At 49.2% G+C, this 21,189-nt stretch overlaps 1 protein-coding gene across 1 annotated transcript in view; it reads left to right on the forward strand.

Annotated features, from left to right (window-relative positions):
- LOC144480912 (uncharacterized) overlaps positions 1 to 21,189 on the forward strand; it is a 97,796-nt gene that overhangs the window by 45,743 nt on the left and 30,864 nt on the right. The window contains exons 6-7 of the mRNA XM_078200560.1: positions 4,619 to 4,690; positions 13,257 to 13,416. Coding sequence (XP_078056686.1) covers positions 4,619 to 4,690; positions 13,257 to 13,416 — 232 coding nt within the window. The remainder of the gene's footprint in view (positions 1 to 4,618; positions 4,691 to 13,256; positions 13,417 to 21,189) is intronic.

Below are 21,189 nucleotides of genomic sequence, written 5' to 3' on the forward strand. Positions count from 1 at the left end.
ACTGAAAGGTTAATGGACCCTTTCAGTATCCTGCTCTATACAGGGCTCGGTATACAAGCTTCACCTGGTGGGCTAATCACCAGTCTTTGGGGAGCTCGTATTCAACAAGCTCAACAGGGAGGTCAATTAATAATTCCCCATAGAGATCCTCCCACCCTCCAGATGCCAACACAAACAACCCGGGCATACAAACTCCTCTCCTCGAGCGACCCTAAGAACACCACAAAGACCCAAAACAGCACCCCAAACCCACAGAAAAGCATCCCAGCCAACAAAAAAGAAACTCCCAACCCCTTATCCACCCATCAACACCCTTGTCAGGGAATCCCAGGCACTCGGTCCACCTCACCTAGCCTTCCCCCCAGCAACCCTCCTACTACCCCCCAGAAAAAGCCCCCCAATCTGGAGATTTACTCAGCAACATGCACAAACAACCTCCCCAGCCAGGAAATCCAAAGAAGGAACCCCTTTTCACAGAACCACTCTCCATACCACATACCACTTTGACATTCGCCCCACACAACACAAGTCCCCAACCTAACAGCCCCCTCCCCCTCATAAACCTCAACAACCATCCCTCCTCAACCACCTAAAATACAGAAGACCCACGCACCAACTACCCTCTTCGCAAGGGGGATAGAATATAAAAGCAGAGATGTCTTGCTGCATCTGTACAGGGCATTGGTGAGGCCGCAGCTGGAATACTGTGTGCAGTATTGGTCCCCTTATTTGCGGAAGGATATATTGGCCTTGGAGGGAGTGCAGAGAAGGTTCACCAGGTTGATACCAGAGATGAGGGATGTTGAGTATGAGGAGAGACTGAGCAGCTTGGGTTTGTACTCGTTGGAATTTAGAAGGCTGAGGGGGGATCTTATAGAGACCTATAAGATAATGAAGGGGCTGGATAGGGTAGAGGTGGAGAGATTCTTTCCACTTAGAAAGGAAACTAGAACTAGAGGGTACAGCCTCAAAATAAAGGGGGGTCAGTTTAGGACAGAGTTGAGGAGGAACTTCTTCTCTCAGAGGGTGGTGAATCTCTGGAATTCTCTGCCCACTGAAGTGGTGGAGGTTACCTCGTTGAATATGTTTAAATCACGGATAGATGGATTCCTGATCGGTAAGGGAATTAGGGGTTATGGGGATCAGGCGGGTAAGTGGAACTGATCCACCTCAGATCAGCCATGATCTTATTGAATGGCGGGGCAGGCTCGAGGGGCTAGATGGCCTACTCCTGCTCCTATTTCTTATGTTCTTATGTTCCCCCAGGGGCCCTGACCAACACTTCCCCCCCCACCCCCCCCCACCCCCGACTTTTTCCATTTCCTTCCGACCCACCATCCCTCCCACACGTACACCAAACCACACTCCCCTCCACATACCTGACACCTGACAAACAAAATAACCCCCCTGCCCTTTCTTTCCTTCCCCCCTGCATCCGCCACCCTGCACAAGAAAAGACTAACATGAATATGTAAAAAAGGGAAAAGCGCCATAGAGTCATAGATGTTTACAGCATGGAAACAGGCCCTTCGGCCCAACTTGTCCATGCCACCCTTTTTTTTAAAACCCCTAAGCTAGTCCCAATTGCCCACATCCCTCTATACCGATCCTACCCATGTAACTGTCTAAACGCTTTTTAAAAGACAAAATTGTGCCCGCCTCTACTACTACCTCTGGCAGCTTGTTCCAGACACCACCACCCTCTGTGTGAAAAAATTGCCCCTCTGGACACTTTTGTATCTCTCCCCTCTCACCTTAAACCTATGCCCTCTAGTTTTAGACTCCCTTACCTTTGGGAAAAGATATTGAGTATCTAGCTGATCTGAGCCCCTCATTGTTTTATAGATCTCTATGAGATCATCCCTCACCCTCCGATGCTCCAGAGAAAAAAGTCCCAGTCTATCCAGCCTCTCCTTATAACTCAAACCATCAAGTCCCGGTAGCATCCTAGTAAATCATTTCTGCATTCTTTCTAGTTTAATAATATCCTTTCTGTGATAGGGTGATCAGAACTGTACACAGTTTTCCAAGTGTGGCCTTGCCAATTCTTGTATAACTTCAACAAGGCGTCCAACTCCTGTATTCAATGTTCTGATCGATGAAACCAAGCATGCCGAATGCCTTCTTCACCCCTCTGTCCACCTGTGACTCCAATTTCAAGGAGCTATGAACCTGTACCCTTAGATCTCTTTGTTCTGTAACTCTCCCCAACGCCCTACCATTAACTGAGTAAGTCATCCCCTGGTTCGATCTACCAAAATGCATCACCTCACATTTATCTAAATTAGACTCCATCTGCCATTCGTCAGCCCACTGGCCCTGGGGCAACAAGGGTTGGATGTGAGCTGAACAAAAAGTGGCAGAGCCAGAAGGCAAGGGGACATGCTCTCTATCTGCCCAACCCCAAAAACCACACAACCTGATACACACCCCCCCCGAACCTGAAACCCCTCCACAGCACACCCTCACAACCTAACACCACCACACGCCCCTGCAATCTGACTCCTGACAACCACGCCCCACACACAATCCCCCCCGAACTCAACACCCCCCCGATCCTCACACATACCCCCCGACTCCGACCCTGACCCTGAGCCTGACACACCACCCCCCTCCCAATTTCAGAGACTCGTGAGCCTCTGTGAAAAAAGCTTCTCCCTGATCTCAGCCTTAATTGGTAAACACCTGTTTTAAGAAGCAAAGCCGAGTTCTAGTTGCTCCAACAAGAAGAAACATTATCTCCAGATCCGCTCTGTCAAAACCCCTCAGGCTCTTAAACGTTTCAATCATGTCACCTCTTACTCCTCCAAACCATTGTGGATACAAATATAACCTCTCCAACCTTTCCTCATCAGACCATAAGACATCGGAGCAGAATTAGACCACTCGGCCCATTGAGTCCAGACACCCCGTTCATTCTGATGTTAATCAAGTCAATCTTTTCTGAACTTCTTCAAATACATTTACATCTTTCCTTCGATAAGAAGCTTAATCCTGTACACAATACACCAGATACAACTGAAGCAATGGCCCCCTCACTTCTATCATCAATTCTCCTCACAATGTTCTCCTCAACAAGGTTCGATTAGTTTTCTTCATTACTTGATTGAGATGTGTAGGTTAGGTGAATTGGCCATGCTAAAAATATCTCTTAGTGAACAAAGGTGTGTCGGTTAGGGGGGGTTAGCTGGGCAAATACATGTGGTTACAGGGATAGGGGGGTTTACAGAGTTAGGGGGGTTAGCTGGGGGTTTACAGGGTTAGTGGGGTTAGCTGGGGGGTTTACAGGGTTAGGGGGGTTAGCAGGGGGGTTTACAGGGTTAGGGGGGTTAGCTGGGGGTTTACAGGGTTAGGGGGGTTAGCTGAGGGGTTTACAGGGTTAGGGGGTTAGCTGGGGGGTTTACAGGGTTAGGGGGGTTAGCTGGGGGTTTACAGGGTTAGGGGGTTAGCTGAGGGGTTTACAGGGTTAGGGGGTTAGCTGGGGGGTTTACAGGGTTAGGGGGGATTCGCTGGGGGGGTTTACAGGGTTAGGGGGGTTAGCTGGGGGGTTTACAGGGTTAGGGGGGATTCGCTGGGGGGGTTTACAGGGTTAGGGGGGTTAGCTGGGGGGTTTACAGGGTTAGGGGGGATTCGCTGGGGGGGTTTACAGGGTTAGGGGGGTTAGCTGGGGGGTTTACAGGGTTAGGGGGGATTCGCTGGGGGGGTTTACAGGGTTAGGGGGGTTAGCTGGGTAAATACATGTGGTTACAGGGATAGGGGGATGCTCTTTGGGAGGGTCAGTGCAATTCAAAGGACTCAATGGCCTCCTTATGTACTGTAGGGATTCTATGATTTATGAGATATCACAATTTTCTGATCAAAGAAATTTCTCCTCATCTCAAGCCTAAATTATTGGTCCCTCATCCTGAATCTGGACCTCCCTGTTGTAGTTTTCCCATGATGTGGAGATGCCGGCGTTGGACTGGGGTGAACACAGTAAGAAGTCTCACAATGCCAGGTTAAAGTCCAACAGGTTTATTTGGTAGCAAATACCATAAGCTTTCGGAGCGCTGCTCCTTCGCTCCTTCGACTCCATCTGACGAAGGAGCAGCGCTCCGAAAGCTTATGGTATTTGCTACCAAATAAACCTGTTGGACTTTAACCTGGTGTTGTGAGACTTCTTACTGTAGTTTTCCCAACCAGGGAAAAATAGAACAAATCTAGAGATTAAATTAGAGAGTAAAACTGTTCATGCACAATCCTGCCAGTACCCTGCAAAACAGCCAAAGACCAAGATACCTGAGACAAAAACAAAATGTGCTGGAAAAACCCAGCAGGGCTGGCAGCATCTGTGGAAAGAGAAAATAGCGTTCATGTTTTGAATATGTATAAATCTTCTTCAGAGCTGGATACCAATTCAAGATAGCTGAGATCAGAAATTTGTGTAAAGTTGTGTTAGGGCTGAGTCTCCCTCTGCTTCAGGGACTGGCACACCAGGGTTCTGAGACCCTGACTGAGGGAAATGCTGCTGCTGGGTCAAGTTCTATATCTCAGTCTGACTCTCAAACTCTAGTGCCTCGGTGTAGCAACAGAGTTGAATATTTTTTTGAGGATGTTTCTGTTTTTTTAATTCCCAAAGCTGCGACAACATCACCTGAGAAAATAGTAACTGATACAAGTATCACAACAGAGATTCAGCAAAGTACTCCAGGTAAGGAATCTTTCCCGATAAACCTCTCAAGTTTAATCATTCAAGGAATTACATTTCCTACCAAAATTCACCAAAGATCCTAGACAGCATCTTCCAAACCCATAACTACATCCATCTAGAAGGGCAAGGGCAGCAGATACATGGAAACACCACCACCTGCAAGTTCCCCCCCCCAAGCCACTCACCATCCTGACTTGGAAATATATCGCTGTTCCTCCACAGTCGCTGAGTCAAAATCCTGGAATTCCCTCCCTAACAGCATTGTGGGTCAGCCCACAGAACATGGACTGCAGCGATTCAAGAGGCAGCTCACCGCCACCTTCTCAAGGGCAACTAGGAGTGGGCAATAAATGCTGGCCAGCCAGCGACGTCCGTGTCCCACAAATTAATTAAAAAAGCACAATCTCTGGAAAGAACTCCTGCGCACAGACTCACACACTGATCCTGAATTTGTCTATGAATGAGCATAGGGAGCACTGTAAGCAAAGTAGATTAAAGCATAAAATTACAGAAGATATTGATCAAAAAGTGACTGGCAGATTGTTAGGCTTGATGTTTCTGCAGAGGTGAGTGTGTCATCATTATCATAGAAACCCTACAGTGCAGAAGGAGGCCATTCGGCCCATCGAGTCTGCACCGACCACAATCCCACCCAGGCCCTACCCCCACATATTTACCCTCTAATCCCACTAACCTATGCATCTCAGGACTCTAAGGGGCAATTTTTAACCTGGCCAATCAACCTAACCCGCACATCTTTGGACTGTGGGAGGAAACCGGAGCACCCGGAGGAAACCCACGCAGACACGAGGAGAATGTGCAAACTCCACACAGACAGTGACCCGAGCCGGGAATCGAACCTGGGACCCTGGAGCTGTGAAGCAGCAGTGCTAACCACTGTGCTACTGTGCCGCCCTCTCACCATGCCAACTGGAACTGGAACTTCAGAGAAAACTCCTCATTGTCTGGACACACAAAGGAACATGATTCTGGTTCAAAAATAAACTATAGAAGATGTTGGAAATCAAAAATAAAAACAGGAAATACAGAAATGCTCAGCAAGTCTGACATCCTCGATAGAGAGAAAAAAGCAGAGTTAACCGGCAGTGCCCACCCTGGGACTGGAACTTCCACCCGAGGTCAATGGACCTTTAGCTGGCCCATCAAATTGTCTATCACACTCGCAACGATTCCCACGGCAGGCAGGACTAGAAACTCTACCCCAATAGAACAATCTGCCTCGTACATCTCCTTTAAACCTTGCCCATTGCACCTTAAACCTGTGTCCCCTCGTAATTGACTCTTCCACCCTGGGAAAAAGCTTCTGACTATCCACTCTGTCCATGCCCCTCATAATCTTGTAGACTCCTGTCAGGTTGCCCCTCAACCTCCGTCTTTCCAGTGAGAACAAATCAAGTTTCTCCAACCTCTCCTCATAGCTAATGCCCTCCATACCAGGCAACATCCTGGTAAATCTTTTCTGTACCCTCTCAAAGTCTCCACATCCTTCTGGTAGTGTGGCGACCAGAATTGAACACTATATTCCAAGTGCGGCCTAACTAAGGTTCTATAAAGCTGCAACATGACTTGCCAATTTTTAAACTCAATGTTTCAGATCCGTGATCTTTCATCAAAAACTTCTGATTCTGCTGAAAGTTCAGCGAGCAACCATCTCAGAACCAGGACAATGCTGTAGGAGCTCCAACATGTTGCCAGGTTTTGCTGCATTTGAACATGGACTGCTTCAGTATCTGAGGAGTCACGAATGGTGCTGAACATTGTGCAATCATCGGCGAACATCCCCACTTCTGACCTTATGATGGAGGGTAGGTCATTGATGAAGCAGCTGAAGATTGTTGAGCCTAAGATGCTGCCCTGAGGGACTCCTGCAGACTTGTTCTGGAGCTGAGATGATTGACTTCTAATCACCACAATCAGTTTCCTTTTTGCTAGGTATGAATCCAAGTTGTATAGACTTTTCCCCCTGATACCCATTGAGTCCAATTTTACTCAGGCTCCTTGATGCCACACTTGGTCAAATTCTGTCTTAGTGTCAGTGGCTGTCACTCTCACCTTACCTTTGGAATTCAGTTCTTTTGTCCATGTTTGAACAGAGGCTAAAATGAGATCAGGAGCTGAGTGGTACTGGCAGAAGCAGAATTGAGCACCAATGAACAGGTCTGGTATAGCCTGCTCTCTGGTTGGCTCCAGAACATGCCGTTCTAAGAAACTATCCCATAAACATTCACTGAATCTTTCTTTCACACAACAGAGAACAGGACAAACATTACTTGTTCCATTCTCACCATTTTTCACTGAGGGCCTGTTTAAATCTGCCTCCTGATTTCTCTACCTATCACTTTTCTTATTCCCATTTCTGTATTTTGTTCTGGTCTTTGATTTCACCAGCCTCTGACTCCTTACATAGGTTCTGATTTCCCCTGCTATTTTAGATTAAACCTTCCCCAACTACTCCAGCAAATATTCCCCAAGGACATTAATACTGATCTTGCGCGAGTGTAACCCCTCCAGTTTGTGCTGGTCCCACCTCTCCCCATCACAGATCGCAATGTCCCAGGAATCTGAAACCCTCCCCCTCACACTATCTCTTAGAACCATAGAAATGTTACAGCACAGAAGGAGGCCATTCAGCCCACTCTATCTCATCCCCTCATAATTTTCTACACCTCTATCAAGTCACCCCTCAGCTTTCTTTGTTCCAAGGAAAATAACCACAACCTATCCAATCTCTCAAAGAACAAAGGTACAGCACAGGAACAGGCCATTCGCCCGCCAAGCTTGCGCCTATCATGATGCCCCAACTAAACGAAAAAAAACCTTCTGCCCTTACTCAGTCCATATCCCTCTACTCCCTCCCCTACCCATCCAGATGCCTCTTAAATGTTGCTAATGTACCTGCTTCCACCACCCCCTCTGGCAGCGCATTCCAGGCACCCACCACTCTCTGCGTGAAAAACCTCCCCAGCACATCTCCCTTAAACTTTCCCCCGCTCGCCTTGAACCTGATTTGATTTGATTTATTATTGTCACGTGTATTAACATACAGTGAAAAGTATTGTTTCTTGCACGCTATATATACTGACAAAACATACCGTTCATAGAGAAGGAAATGAGAGAGTGCAGAATGTTGTGTTACAGTCATAGCTAGAGTGTAGAGAAGGATCAACTTAATGAAAGGTAGGTCCATTCAAAAGTCTGACAGCACCAGGGAAGAAGCTGTTCTTGATTCGGTTGGTACATGACCTCAGACTCTTGTATCTTTTTCCTGAAGGAAGAAAGTGGAAGAGAGAATGTCCTGGGTGCGTGGGGTTCTTCATTATGCTGGCTGCTTTCCTAGTTGTGCAGCTACTAAAACACTGGTCCCTGCACGGTTCAGGTGTAGACTGCCCAACGATAAGCTTCCGTTATCCATGATGGGCCGAAAGGCCTCTTTCTGTGCTGTAAAACCCTATTACTTTATTGCTTTAATTCCTACAGAGTAAAATGTTAGAAAAATCAAAGGCAGCTTCCGTCCCCACCGAACTTCCTCAGCTCACTCACTGTCTCTCACACTTGGTTGAGGTCACACTCCAGTTCTGGTGGGACTGAGAGTTTCAGAATTTGTATGTTCTGAACAAAGGGACAAGCTGAGTCCAGGTACAGCAAAGACTATTTCAAGCCAGTTTGCTGAATTAACTATTTCAACTGCTTCTATTTCCATCCTGAGGCCCCAAGATGAGACTTGGGGCGGGATTTTCTGGCCCCGCTTACCCCAAGACCAGAAAACCCCACCCGAGGTCAACAGACCTTTGCACGGTGCGTGTCCCACCCGCTATGATCCCTGTGGTGGGCGGGATGGGAACATTTAAACACTACTTGCAGCTAAATAGTACTTGCAATTAAGCAGATTTATAATTAAACGGTACTTGGTTTTCTTGATGTCGGACATAAGTGGGGGGAAGTTTTCCCGTCCTGCCTGCCACAGGAATTGTAGCAGAAGTGGGGGGTGGGGCGGGGCAGACCATGCAAAGGGCCATTGACCTCGGGCGGGATTTTCCAGTCTTGGGGCAAGCGCGACCGGAAAATCCCACCCAATGTTTCCTTTTCTGCCTGATCTTACCCTGTAGGATTCTTCAGCTCCTCTTTAATGGCAGAACCAGAGAAAGATTACAGCACAGAAGGAGAACTAACGTAGGGGGGAGCTATACGATAAATGGCAGAACCATAAAGGGTGTAGATACGCAGAGGGACCTGGGTGTGCAAGTCCACAGATCCTTGAAAGTGACGTCACAGGTGGAGAAGGTAATGAATAAGGCATGTGGCATGCTTGCCTTCATAGAATGGGGCATAGAGTATAAAAGTTGGGGTCTGATGTTGCAGTTGTATAGAACGTTGGTTCGGCCGCATTTGGAATACATCGCCCAGTTCTGGTCGCCACACTACCAGAAGGACGTGGAGGCTTTAGAGAGAGTGCAGAGGAGGTTTACCAGGATGTTGCCTGGTATGGAAGGGCTTAGTTATGAGGAGAGATAAACTGGGGTTGTTCTCACTGGAAAGACAGAGGATGAGGGGTGACCTAATAGAGGTACAAAATTATGAAAGGCATAGATAGGGTGAATGGTGGGAAGCTTTTCCCCAGATCGGTGGTGACGTTCACGAGGGGTCATAGGTTCAAGGTGAAGGAGGGGAGGTTTAACACAGATATCAGAAGGACATATTTTACACAGAGGGTGGTGGGGGCCTGGAATGCGCTGCCAGGCAAGGTGGTGGAGGCGGACACACTGGGAACGTTTAAGACTTATCTAGATAGCCACATGAACGGAGTGGGAATGGAGGGATACAAAAGAATGGTCTAGTTTGGACCAGGGAGCGGCGCGGGCTTGGAGGGCCGAAGGGCCTGTTCCTGTGCTGTATTGTTCTTTGTTCTTGTTTGTTTGAGACCATTTGGCCCATCTTGTTTATGCCAGCCCAAGGACACCCAAGGTGCCCTTTCTAATCCCACCTTCCTGCTCCCGGTCCATAGCCCTGTTGCTCACAGCGCTTAAGGTGCAGATCCAGGTGCTTTTTAAAATAGTTCAGGTCTCTACCTCCACCAGCAATCGTTCAGCCTCAGTTTTTCTTGCTGATTCTAATTTGTTTGCCCAGATCCCTTCTTACCCTGTTGATGTTGGCTCTCACCAGTGAATTATTTTTACTCTGGACTCTTCCTTCTCCTTTTCCATGTTATAAAACAATGATCATCAAATATTCAGATAAATATTCTGCTGCTCACACTTGATCCACTGAGAGTCACAGAGGTTTACAGCATGGGAACAGGCCCTTCGGCCCAACTTGCTCCTTCTTATTCTCAAGAAGCATGTCCAGCAATGTCTCCATTCCCATTGGATGGACAATTTTGAGGTGAAGTTTCGTACATCACACACACATTGGAAAGTTACGCCAATGTTTTTCCACCCCCAAATGCCTGAAGTCATAAGGTGGGATTTTCCAGCTGTACTCGTCCACAAAATGGAAAATCCCACCCGAGCTCAACGGACCTTTGCACGGTCCGTTCCCTGCCCACTATGATTGCCGTGGTGGGCAAGATGGGAAAATTCTCCTCATAATGTCTGACAATAGAGCAGAATTCACAAGTTTGAAAATTTCACCACCCTCAATGGTGTAAAGCAGATTAGAATTATGCCTCACCATCCAGCATCCAATGGACTAGCTGAGTGAGCAGTCCAAACCTTCAGGCCTGGCCCAAAGAAGCAGGCAGGAGAAACCCTGGATCGCTGAATTTCACACTCCCTTCTTGGCTATGAGAGCACTCAATATTCAAAAGCAGGAGCACCGGCAGCAGAGTTGTTAAGAACCATTGAGTCAGAACGAGACTCAGCCTCATGTTTGGAGAGAGTTTCCAATTTTCCGAGGGTGAGAGAGGCCGGCCAAAGCAGTCAGCAGCATCTCATTATTCACTCAGTCAACACAGTCCTTTACAGTGGATGTGAGGAATTTTGGTAGTTAGGTGTCTGGAATCATTGGACGGAACTTCAGGAGATCGATTCCAAGTGTCCAGCTGGCATGAAAATGGGAGAGTTCCTGATCCGTTTTTTGGGTGAGTTTTCACATCCAATCTTATGCACTTAGTCACTGATAAAATGGTGTGGATTGTATCCAGCTGCTGCAAGCAGTGAGTTGGGCTTAATTCATCAACCAGCCTGCAGAGGGAGCTATTACCCCTGTGTAGACTTTTGTTTTTGCATATGCTCAATCGCAACTGCAGGGTCTGACCGGTCGGCAGTGCCAAGGTACCGCTGGCATTGCCCAGGTGCCAGGCTGGCACTGCCAGGCTGACACTGCCTAACGGTCACGACTTTTGCTGTCAGTTTCCATGGGGGCCTCAATGGCCTCGAGTTCCACAGCAAGGCAAACAGGACTGTTCCCTGCTTGTGGGGAGCAGCTGTTTTCCTTGCTGGAGAGAACCTCTCCCAGGTTCCCCGCGGGAAGAGAGAGTGCGGGGTGGGGGGGGGGCGGGGGTGGGGGGAGAGAGAGTGCGGAAAGGGGGAGGGAGAGCAGGGGGGAGAGTGTGGGGGGGGGAAAGAGTGCAGGAGGGGGGAGAGAGTGCGGGAGCACAGAGAGAGAGAGTGCGGGAGACGGAGAGAGTGCCGGGGGGAAAGAGTACAGGGAAGGGGGAGAGAGAGTACGGGGGAGGGGTAGAGAGTGTGGGGGAGGGTGGGAATGCATGGGGGGGTGGGGGAGAGCTCAGGAGAGTGGGGAGAGTGCAGGGGGGTGGGGAGAGAGTGCAGGGGGCAGGGAGAGAGCGCGGGGGGGCAGAGAGAGTGCAGGTGGGGAAGAGTCACAGAGGTTTACAGCATGGAAACAGGCCCTTTGGCCCAACTTGTCCATGCCGCCCTTTTTTTATAAACCCCTAAGCTAATCCCAATTGCTCGCATTTGGCCCATATCCCTCTATACCCATCTTACCCATGTAACTGTCTAAATGCTTTTTAAATGACAAAATTGTACCCGCCTCTACTACTACCTCTGGCAGCTTGTTCCAGACACTCACCATCCTGTGTGAAAAAAGTGCCCCTCTGGACACTTTTGTATCTTTCCCCTCACCTTAAACCGATGCCCTCTAGTTTTAGACTCCCCTACCTTTGGGAAAAGATATTGACTATCTACCTTGCCTATGCCCTTCATTATTTTATAGACCTCTATAAGATCACCCCTCAGCCTCCGACGCTCCAGAGAAAAAAGTCCCAGTCTATTCAGCCTCTCCTTATAACTCAATCCATCAAGTCCCAGTAGCGTCTCAGTAAATCTTTTCTGCACTCTTTCTAGTTTAAAAATATCCTTTCTATAATAGGGTGACCAGAACTGCACACAGTATTCCAAGTGTGGCCTTACCGATGTCTTGTACAACTTCAACAAGATGTCCCAACTCCTGTATTCAATGTTCTGACCGATGAAACCAAGCATGCTGAATGCCTTCTTCACCATTCTGTCCACCTGTGACTCCACTTTCAAGGAGCTATGAACATGTACCCCTAGATCTCTTTGTTCTGTAACTCTCCCCAATGCCCTACCATTAACTGAGTAAGTCCTGTCCTGGTTCAATCTACCAAAATGCATCACCTCGCATTTGTCTACATAAAACTCCATCTGCCATTCGTCAGCCCACTGGCCCAATTGATCAAGATCCTGTTGCAATCGGAGATAACTTTCTTCACTGTCCACTATGCCACCAATCTGCCCCGGGTCCCTGGCACTGTGAGACAGCAGTGCTAACCACTGTGTCACCGTGCTGCCCCGGGTCCCTGGTGCTGTGAGACAGCAGTGCTAACCACTGTGTCACCGTGCTGCCCCGGGTCCCTGGTGCTGTGAGACAGCAGTGCTAACCACTGTGCACCGTGCCACAGTGTTCAGAAAATCTATCGATAGGTCCTAAGGTTGGAAGAGAGTTCCGGAGGGCGGGAAGGAGCTCCGGAGGGCGGGAAGGAGCTCCGGAGGGCGGGAAGGAGCTCCGGAGGGCGGGAAGGAGCTCCGGAGGGCGTGAAGGAGCTCCGGAGGGCGTGAAGGAGCTCCGGAGGGCGGGAAGGAGCTCCCAAGGGCGGGAAGGAGCTCCCGAGGGCGGGAAGGAGCTCCGGGGAGCAGTGTGCAAGCTGACTTCACACAGGGCACTGGCAGGAATGGCAGCCTCTAAGTGTGGGCTGGAGCACAATTCCCACCATCATTTTACACCAGCAAGAAACTGGCTTCAACCTCATTGTCCCCCTACAGGGAGGTGTTGAGAAAAGTCCACCCAAAGGCTCAGAAACCCAACAAAAAAACAATGTTTCCAACAAGAACAACACTCATCAAATTCCTCACAATTCCAATTCATCAAAAAACATTGCGGCATCTATATCAAAGCCTCAAATCCAGTGGTATTTGGATTTATTTCTGAGGTACCAATAGGAAGGGGCTGAATTGTTGGTGTTTTGTCTGAGCCATTGCTGATCTGCCTGGGGTACCATGTGTAGCTTCTTGTTCAATATTACTGAGAATTCTCGAGACTGATCAATTCCTTTTCCTTTCCCCAGGTTCATACAATTCATCTTCTTTGGGAATTAAAGTAGTAGTTCCGGTTTTATCAGCCTCCATTCTGACTTACGTCTTGGCAAAGTCACTGATGCAGCATGAGATAGTTTGCATGAAAGGGACTGCAGCATCTCCAGCGACTCAGTTATCCTGCGAGATAAGGTAAGCAGCACCAGTCAGAGCTCCCAGCAACTGTCATGTCAAAAAGCAGCCAATAATGCAGGCCAAAGCTAATTCCTAATGATGGGAAAATGGATCAGGAGAGAGACTGAACAACAGGATCAGGAGAGGGAAAAGCAAATCACTGCGGATGCTGGAATCTGAAACAAAACAGAAAATGCTGGAAAATCTCAGCAGCTCTGACAGCATCTGTGGGGAGAGAATAGAGCCAACGTTTGGTGCCTGGATGACCCTGTGTCAGAGCTCTGACAGGTTTGACAACCTGGTGTTGTTAAACTTCTTACTGTGTTTACCCCAGTCCAACGCCAGCATCTCCACATCAGAGCTCTGACACAGGGTCATCCAGGCACCAAACGTTGGCTCTATTCTGTCCCCACAGATGCTGCCAGAGCTGCTGAGATTTTCCAGCATTTTCTGTTTTTGGGATCGGGAGAGAGAGAGATCAGGGAGAGAGAAAGAGAGAGAGACCGGGGAACGGGATCAGGAGAGAGAGAGACCGGGGAACGGGATCAGGAGAGAGAGAGACCGGGAAACAGGATCAGGAGAGAGAGAGAGAGAGACCGGAGAACGGGATCGGAAGAGAGAGAGACCAGAGAACAGGATTGGGAGAGAGAGAGAGAACGGGGAACAGGAGAGAGAGAGACGGGGATCAGAGGAGAGAGAGAGAGAGACCAGGGAACGGGATCGGGAGAGAGAGAGAGAGATCAGGGAACATGATCAGGAGAGAGAGAGAGAGACCGGGGAATGGGATCGGGAGAGAGACCGGAGAACGGGATCGTGAGAGAGAGAGAGTGAGACCAGGGAACGGGATCAGGAGAGAGAGACGGGGACCGGGGGAGAGAGAGAGAGAGAGACCAGGGAACGGGATCGGGAGAGAGAGAGACGGGGATCGGGGGAGAGAGAGAGACCAGGGAACGGGATCGGGAGAGAGAGAGATCAGGGAACAGGATCGGGAGAGAGAAAGAGAGAGACTGGAGAACGGGTTCGGGAGGGAGAGAACGAGAGAGACCGGGGAACGGGATTGGGAGAGGGAGACAGGGAGACAGGATCGGGAGAGAGAAAGAAAGAGACTGGGGAGCGGAATCAAGAGAGAGAGAGACCGGAAAATGGGATCGGGAGAGAGAGAGAGACCAGAGAACGGGATTGGGAGAGAGAAAGAGACCGGGGAACGGGATCGGGAGCGATAGAGAGAGAGAGAGAGACCGGAGAACGGGATCGTGAGAGAGAGAGAGACGGGGATCGGGAGAGAGAAAGAGAGAGACCGGGGAACGGGATCGGGAAAGAGAGAGAGAGAGACCGGGGATCGGGAAAGAGAGAGAGAGAGACCGGGGATCATGATCAGGAGGGGGAGAGACCGAGGAATGGGAATGGGAGAGAGATCGGAGAACGGGATTGGGAGAGAGTGAGATCGGGGAATGGGAATGGGAGAGAGAGACTGGAGAACGGGATCGGGAGCGGGAGTGAGAGAGCGAGAGAGACCGGGGAACGGGATTGGGAGAGAGAGAGACCGGGGAACGGGACCATGAGAGAGAGAGAGACGGGGATCGGGAGAGAGAGAGAGAGAGTGAGACCGGGGAACGGGATCAGGAGAGAGAGAGAGAGACCGGAGAACGGGAACGAGAAAGAAAGGGACCGGGGAACGAGATCGGGAAAGAGAGAGAGAGAGACCGGGGATCAGGAGAGAGAGAGAGACCGGAGAACGGGATTGGGAAAGAGAGAGAGAGACCGGGGATCGGGAGAGAGAGACCGGAGAATGGGATCGGGAGGGAGAGAGCGAGAGAGACCGGGGAACGGGATCGGGAGAGAGTGACAGTGAGAGAGAGAGACTGAGGAGCGGAATCGAGAGAGAGAGAGAGAGGCCAGAAAACGGGATCAAGAGAGAGAAAGAACAGAGAACGGGATCGAGAGAGATAGAGACTGGGGAACGAGATCGGGAGAGAGAGACTGGGGAATGGGAGAGAGAGAGAGTGAGACCGGGGAACGGGTTCGGGAGAGAGAGAGAGAGACTGGGGAATGAGATCGGGAGAGAGAGAGATCGGGGAAGGGGATCGGGAGAGAGGAAGAGAGAGAGACCAGAGAACAGGATCAGAAGAGAGAGAGAGAGAGAGAGACCAGGGAACGGGATCGGGAGAGGGAGAGAGAGAGAGAGAGACCGGGGATCGGGAGAGAGAGAGAGAGACAGGGAAGGGGATTGAGAGACCGGGAAACAGGATCAGGAGAGAGAGAAAGAGAGACCAGGGAATGGGATCAGAAGAGAGAGGGAACGGGATCGGGAGAGGGAACGGGATCGGGAGAGAGACCAGGGATCGGGAAAGAGAGAGAGAGAGAGATCAGGGAACGGGATCGGAGAAGAAAGAGAGAGACGGGGGAATGGGATCAGGATCGGGAGAGAGAGACTCGGGAACGAGGAGCAGGCTGAGGGTAAGAGAGTGGGTTTTCTGACTTTAATTAATTATTTATTTTTTCAGTTAATTTTGGGTTTAAAATCGGAGGTTTTTTTCAAAACCGGAAGTAGGGCCAGGAGAGGCCTGGGGAAGTTTTTGGAGGGTTTAAAAGCGCACCAAAGTATACAGCGGGCAGCATCATAGCGGGCAGCAGAGTGAGTGGGAAGTTGAGTGAGCTGTCAGGGCTTTGGCTCACAGGGCTTGGACGAGCAGGGGTGAGTTTTTGTTTCCTTACATTCTTATTAACTTTTCACTGTCTTACTTGACATAAAGTGTCCAGTATGAGTGTGAAACCAGTGTGTTGTTCCCAGTGTAGGATGTGGGAGGTCCTGGAGGCATCTGGCCTCCCGGACATCCACATCTGTGAGGGGTGTGTCGAGCTGCGGTTCCTGAGGGACCGTGTTAGGGAGCTGGAACTGCAGCTCGAGGATCTTAGGCTGATGAGGGAGAATGAGGAGGTGATAGACAAGAGCTATCATCAGGTGGTCACACCAGGGCCACGGGAGGAGGCCAAGTGGGTGACGGCCAGGAAGGGTAAGGCTAGGGTGGTTGAGAGCACCCCGGTGGATTTGCCCCTGCACAACAAGTACTCCTGCTTGAGTACTGCTGGGGGGGACAGCCCGCCTGGGGGAAGCAGCAGTGGCCGTGTCTCCGCAGTGGAGTCCAGCCCTGTAACTCAGAGGGCTAAGGAAAAGAGGAGGAAGGCGGTATTAATCGGGGACTCGATGGTGAAGGGGACAGACAGGCGTTTCTGCGGAGGTAGGCGGGATTCTCGCATGGTGGTCTGCCTCCCTGGGGCCGGGATCCAGGATGTCGCGAGTCGCGTCCTGGAAATCCTGAGGTGGGAGGGAGAGGAGCCTGAGGTAGCAGTACATATTGGTACCGCTGATGTGGGTAGGAAGGGAGAAGGGGTCATGAAAAGGGAGTACAGGGAATTAGGGAGACAGCTGAGAAAGAGGAAAGCAAAGGTAGTAATCTCAGGATTACTGCCTGTGCCACGGGAAGGTGAGGGCAGGAATGGAGTGAGGTGGAAGATGAATGTGTGGCTGAGGGACTGGTGCAGGGGGCAAGGATTCAGGTTCCTGGACCATTGGGACCTCTTTAGGGGCAGGGGTGATCTGTATACAAAAAACGGGTGGAACTTGAATCACACGGGGACCAATATCCTGGCCGGTAGGTTGGCTAAGGCTACTGGGGAGAATTTAAACTAGATAGGTTGGGGGGAGGGGAGCTAGAAGAGTTGACTAGGATCAAGGAACTAATTGATGGGGGGGAGGATGCAGGGGTAAGGGGAATTACAAAATTAATGGTAGAGGAGAGGGTGCAAGTGAATGAAGGCGGTAATTTAGATAAGGGAGTAGAGGGAGAGGGTGTTCGCGACTCATCAAAGCGGATCCAGATAAAAGCTGGAATAAGGACACTTTGCCTGAATGCACGAAGCATTCGGAACAAGGTAAATGAGTTGATGGTGCAAATCAGCACAAGTGGGTACGATCTAGTGGCTATTACAGAAACGTGGCTGAAAGGTGACCAGGACTGGGAGATGAATATCCAGGGGTATCAGGCGTTTAGGAAGAATAGACAGGAAGGAAAAGGTGGTGGGGTCGCGCTATTAATAAGAGATAATATCAGGGTAGTACTGAGGGATGACATAGGCTCTGAGGAACAAAACGTGGAATCATTATGGGTAGAGATGAGGAATAGTAGAGGGAGAAAGACACTAGTAGGTGTGGTATATAGGCCCCCAATTAATAATGTTGAGGTAGGGAGGGCTATAAACAAGCAGATAAGGGATGCGTGTAAAAACGGAACGGCAATAATCATGGGGGACTTCAACATGCACATTGACTGGCAGACTCAAGTCGGTAAGGGTGGAATGGAGGAAGAGTTCTTAGAATGCTGTCGGGAGAGTTTCCTTGAACAGCATGTTACGGAACCGACGAGGGAACGAGCTATTTTGGATCTGGTATTGTGTAACGAGGTAGGTAGAATTAAGGACCCTCTTGGGTCTAGTGACCACAATATGGTCGAATTTCTGATTCAGATGGAAGAGGAGAAAGTTTGGTCCCAAACCAGTGTCCTCTGTTTGAACAGAGGGAAATATGATAGGATGAGGGATGAATTGGCTAAGGTAGACTGGGAGAGCAGGCTGGCAGGTAGGATAGCTGAGGAACAGTGGAGGATTTTTAAGGAGATCCTTTTCAGTTCTCAGCAAAAATATATTCCAGCAAAAAACAAGGATTGTAAGAAAAGGGAGAACCAGCCATGGATAACGAAGGAAATAAAGGAGAGTATTAAAATAAAAACAGCTGCGTACAGAGTGGCCAAAAATAGTGGAGAAACAAGTGATTGGGAAAAATTTAAGAAACAACAAAGAGAGACTAAGAAAGCGATAAAGAAAGGAAGGATAGACTATGAAGCTAGGCTAGCAATTAATATAAAAAATGATAGTAAAAGTTTTTATAAATATATACAAAGGAATAGAGTGGCTAGAGTGAATGTTGGACCCTTGGAGGACGAGAGGGGGGAGTTAATAGTGGGAAATGAGGATATGGCTGAGTCTTTAAATAAGTTTTTTGTGTCGGTCTTCATGGTGGAGGACACAAATAGTTTGCCAAATATTAACGATAGAGGGTTGGCAGCAGGAGAAATACTTAATACAATTAATGTTACCAGAGAGGCAGTGCTGGGTAGACTAATGGGACTGAAGGTGGACAAGTCCCCGGGTCCGGATGGAATGCATCCCAGGGTATTGAAAGAAATGTCAGAGGTAATAGTGGATGCGTTAGTGATTATTTATCAAAACTCGTTGCATTCTGGGGTAGTGCCGGTTGATTGGAAAACGGCTAATGTTACGCCGCTGTTTAAAAAAGGAAGGAGACAAAAGGCGGGTAACTATAGGCCGGTCAGCTTAACGTCTGTAGTAGGGAAAATGCTGGAATCCATTATTAAAGAGGAGATAGCAGGGCATCTGGATAGAAATGGTTCGATCAATCAGACGCAGCATGGATTCATGAGGGGAAAGTCGTGCTTGACGAACATGTTGGATTTTTATGAAGATGTGACTAGGGCGGTTGATGGAGGAGAACCGGTGGATGCGGTGTTTTTGGATTTCCAAAAGGCGTTTGATAAGGTGCCCCATAAAAGGCTGCTGAAGAAGATTAGGGCACACGGAGTTGGGGGTAGTGTGTTAAAGTGGATTGGGGACTGGCTATCCGACAGGAAGCAAAGAGTCGGAATAAATGGGTGTTTTTCCGGTTGGAGGAAGGTAACTAGTGGCGTGCCGCAGGGATCGGTACTCGGGCCGCAACTGTTTACCATTTATATAGATGATCTGGAGGAGGGGACGGAGTGTAGGGTAACGAAGTTTGCAGACGACACAAAGATAAGTGGAAAAGTGAATCGTGTGGAGGACGGAGAAGATCTGCAGAGAGATTTGGACAGGCTGTGTGAGTGGGCGAGGATATGGCAAATGGAGTATAACGTTGAGAAATGCGAGGTTATACACTTTGGAGGAAATAATAACAAATGGGATTATTATCTCAATGGAAACAAATTAAAACATGCTACCGTGCAAAGGGACCTGGGGGTCCTTGTGCATGAGATGCAAAAGCCCAGTCTGCAGGTACAACAGGTGATCAAGAAGGCAAATGGGATGTTGGCCTATATTGCGAGGGGGATAGAATATAAAAGCAGGGATGTCTTGATGCACCTGTACAGGGCATTGGTGAGGCCGCAGCTGGAATACTGTGTGCAGTATTGGTCCCCTTATATGAGGAAGGATATATTGGCATTGGAGGGAGTGCAGAGAAGGTTCACCAGGTTGATACCGGAGATGAGGGGTTTGGATTATGAGGAGAGGCTGAGGAGATTGGGTTTGTACTCGTTGGAGTTTAGAAGGATGAGGGGGGATCTTATGGAGACTTATAAGATAATGCGGGGGCTGGATAGGGTGGAGGCGGAGAGATTCTTTCCACTTAGTAAGGAAGTTAAAACTAGAGGACACAGCCTCAAAATAAAGGGGGGTCGGTTTAAGACAGAGTTGAGGAGGAACTTCTTCTCCCAGAGGGTGGTGAATCTCTGGAATTCTCTGCCCACTGAGGTGGTGGAGGCTACCTCGTTGAATATGTTTAAAGCGCGGATGGATGGATTCCTGATCGGTAAGGGAATTAAGGGTTATGGGGATCAGGCGGGTAAGTGGTACTGATCCACGTCAGATCAGCCATGATCTTATTGAATGGCGGGGCAGGCTCGAGGGGCTAGATGGCCTACTCCTGCTCCTATTTCTTATGTTCTTATGTTCTTAACGGGATCGGGAGAGAGAGAGAGAGAGACCGGGGAACGGGATCGGGAGTGAAACCAAAAGAGAGAATGCTGGAAAATCCCAGCAGGTCTGGCAGCATGTGTAAGGATAGAAAGAGCTGACGTTTCGAGTCTGGATGGGCCTGTGTCAGAGTATGAGGAGTGAGATGTGGGATTGTGTCAGGAGTTACAGTCGACTGAGTTTGAGTTGTTTCTGAGGCAGCTTTGCAGTCAGCTGCTGTTCCTGGGAGGTTGGCTGTTTAGACGCTGTTAATCTAGTGCCTGTGCTCCTCAGAGACTCCGTTCATTGGTTGAGTTGCCTGACATTGTTGATGGTGACTATCTGAATCAGCCATTTGCAGCGGTCAGATGACATGTCTGAAGAATAGCAATCACTGTCCATCCAGATTCCCCAGCCGCTGACCCCTCCTTGTGTTTGGCCATTGCTGGGCTTGTTCCTCACTTTCTTCCGTGGATGCTGCTGAAGGCAGGTATCTCTACACTTACTTTTACTCACCCTCCTTCAGTCTGAAGACCTTTCCCCTTCTGTCCTCTTACAGGCACCTGAAGCTCTCCCTAGCTCAGTCCCTCCACAATGCTTTCTGTGACCTTTTCCTCCTCACTACACACAGGAAAGGTTTCCTCCCTGCATCTACCCTGTCGAGTCCTGTTAGAATTTTATAAGTCTCTATGAGATCCCCCCCTCATTTGTCTGAACTCCAGCGAAAACAATCCTAACGTAGCCAATCTCTCCTCATACATCAGTCCCGCCATCCCCCGAATCAGCCTGGTAAACCTTCGCTGCACTCCCTTGACAGCAAGAAAATCCTTCCTCAGAAAAGGAGACAAGTCGTGCCTCACAAATTTGATAGAATTTTTTGAGGAGGTAACTAAGTGTGTTGATGAAGGTAGGGCAGTTGATGTCATATACATGGATTTTAGTAAGACGTTTGATAAGGTCCCCCATGGTCGGCTTATGATGAAAGTGAGGAGGTGTGGGATAGAGGGA

Source organism: Mustelus asterias, chromosome 1 (assembly GCF_964213995.1).
Source record: "Mustelus asterias chromosome 1, sMusAst1.hap1.1, whole genome shotgun sequence".
In the NCBI taxonomy this organism is placed as follows: Eukaryota; Metazoa; Chordata; class Chondrichthyes; order Carcharhiniformes; family Triakidae; genus Mustelus; species Mustelus asterias.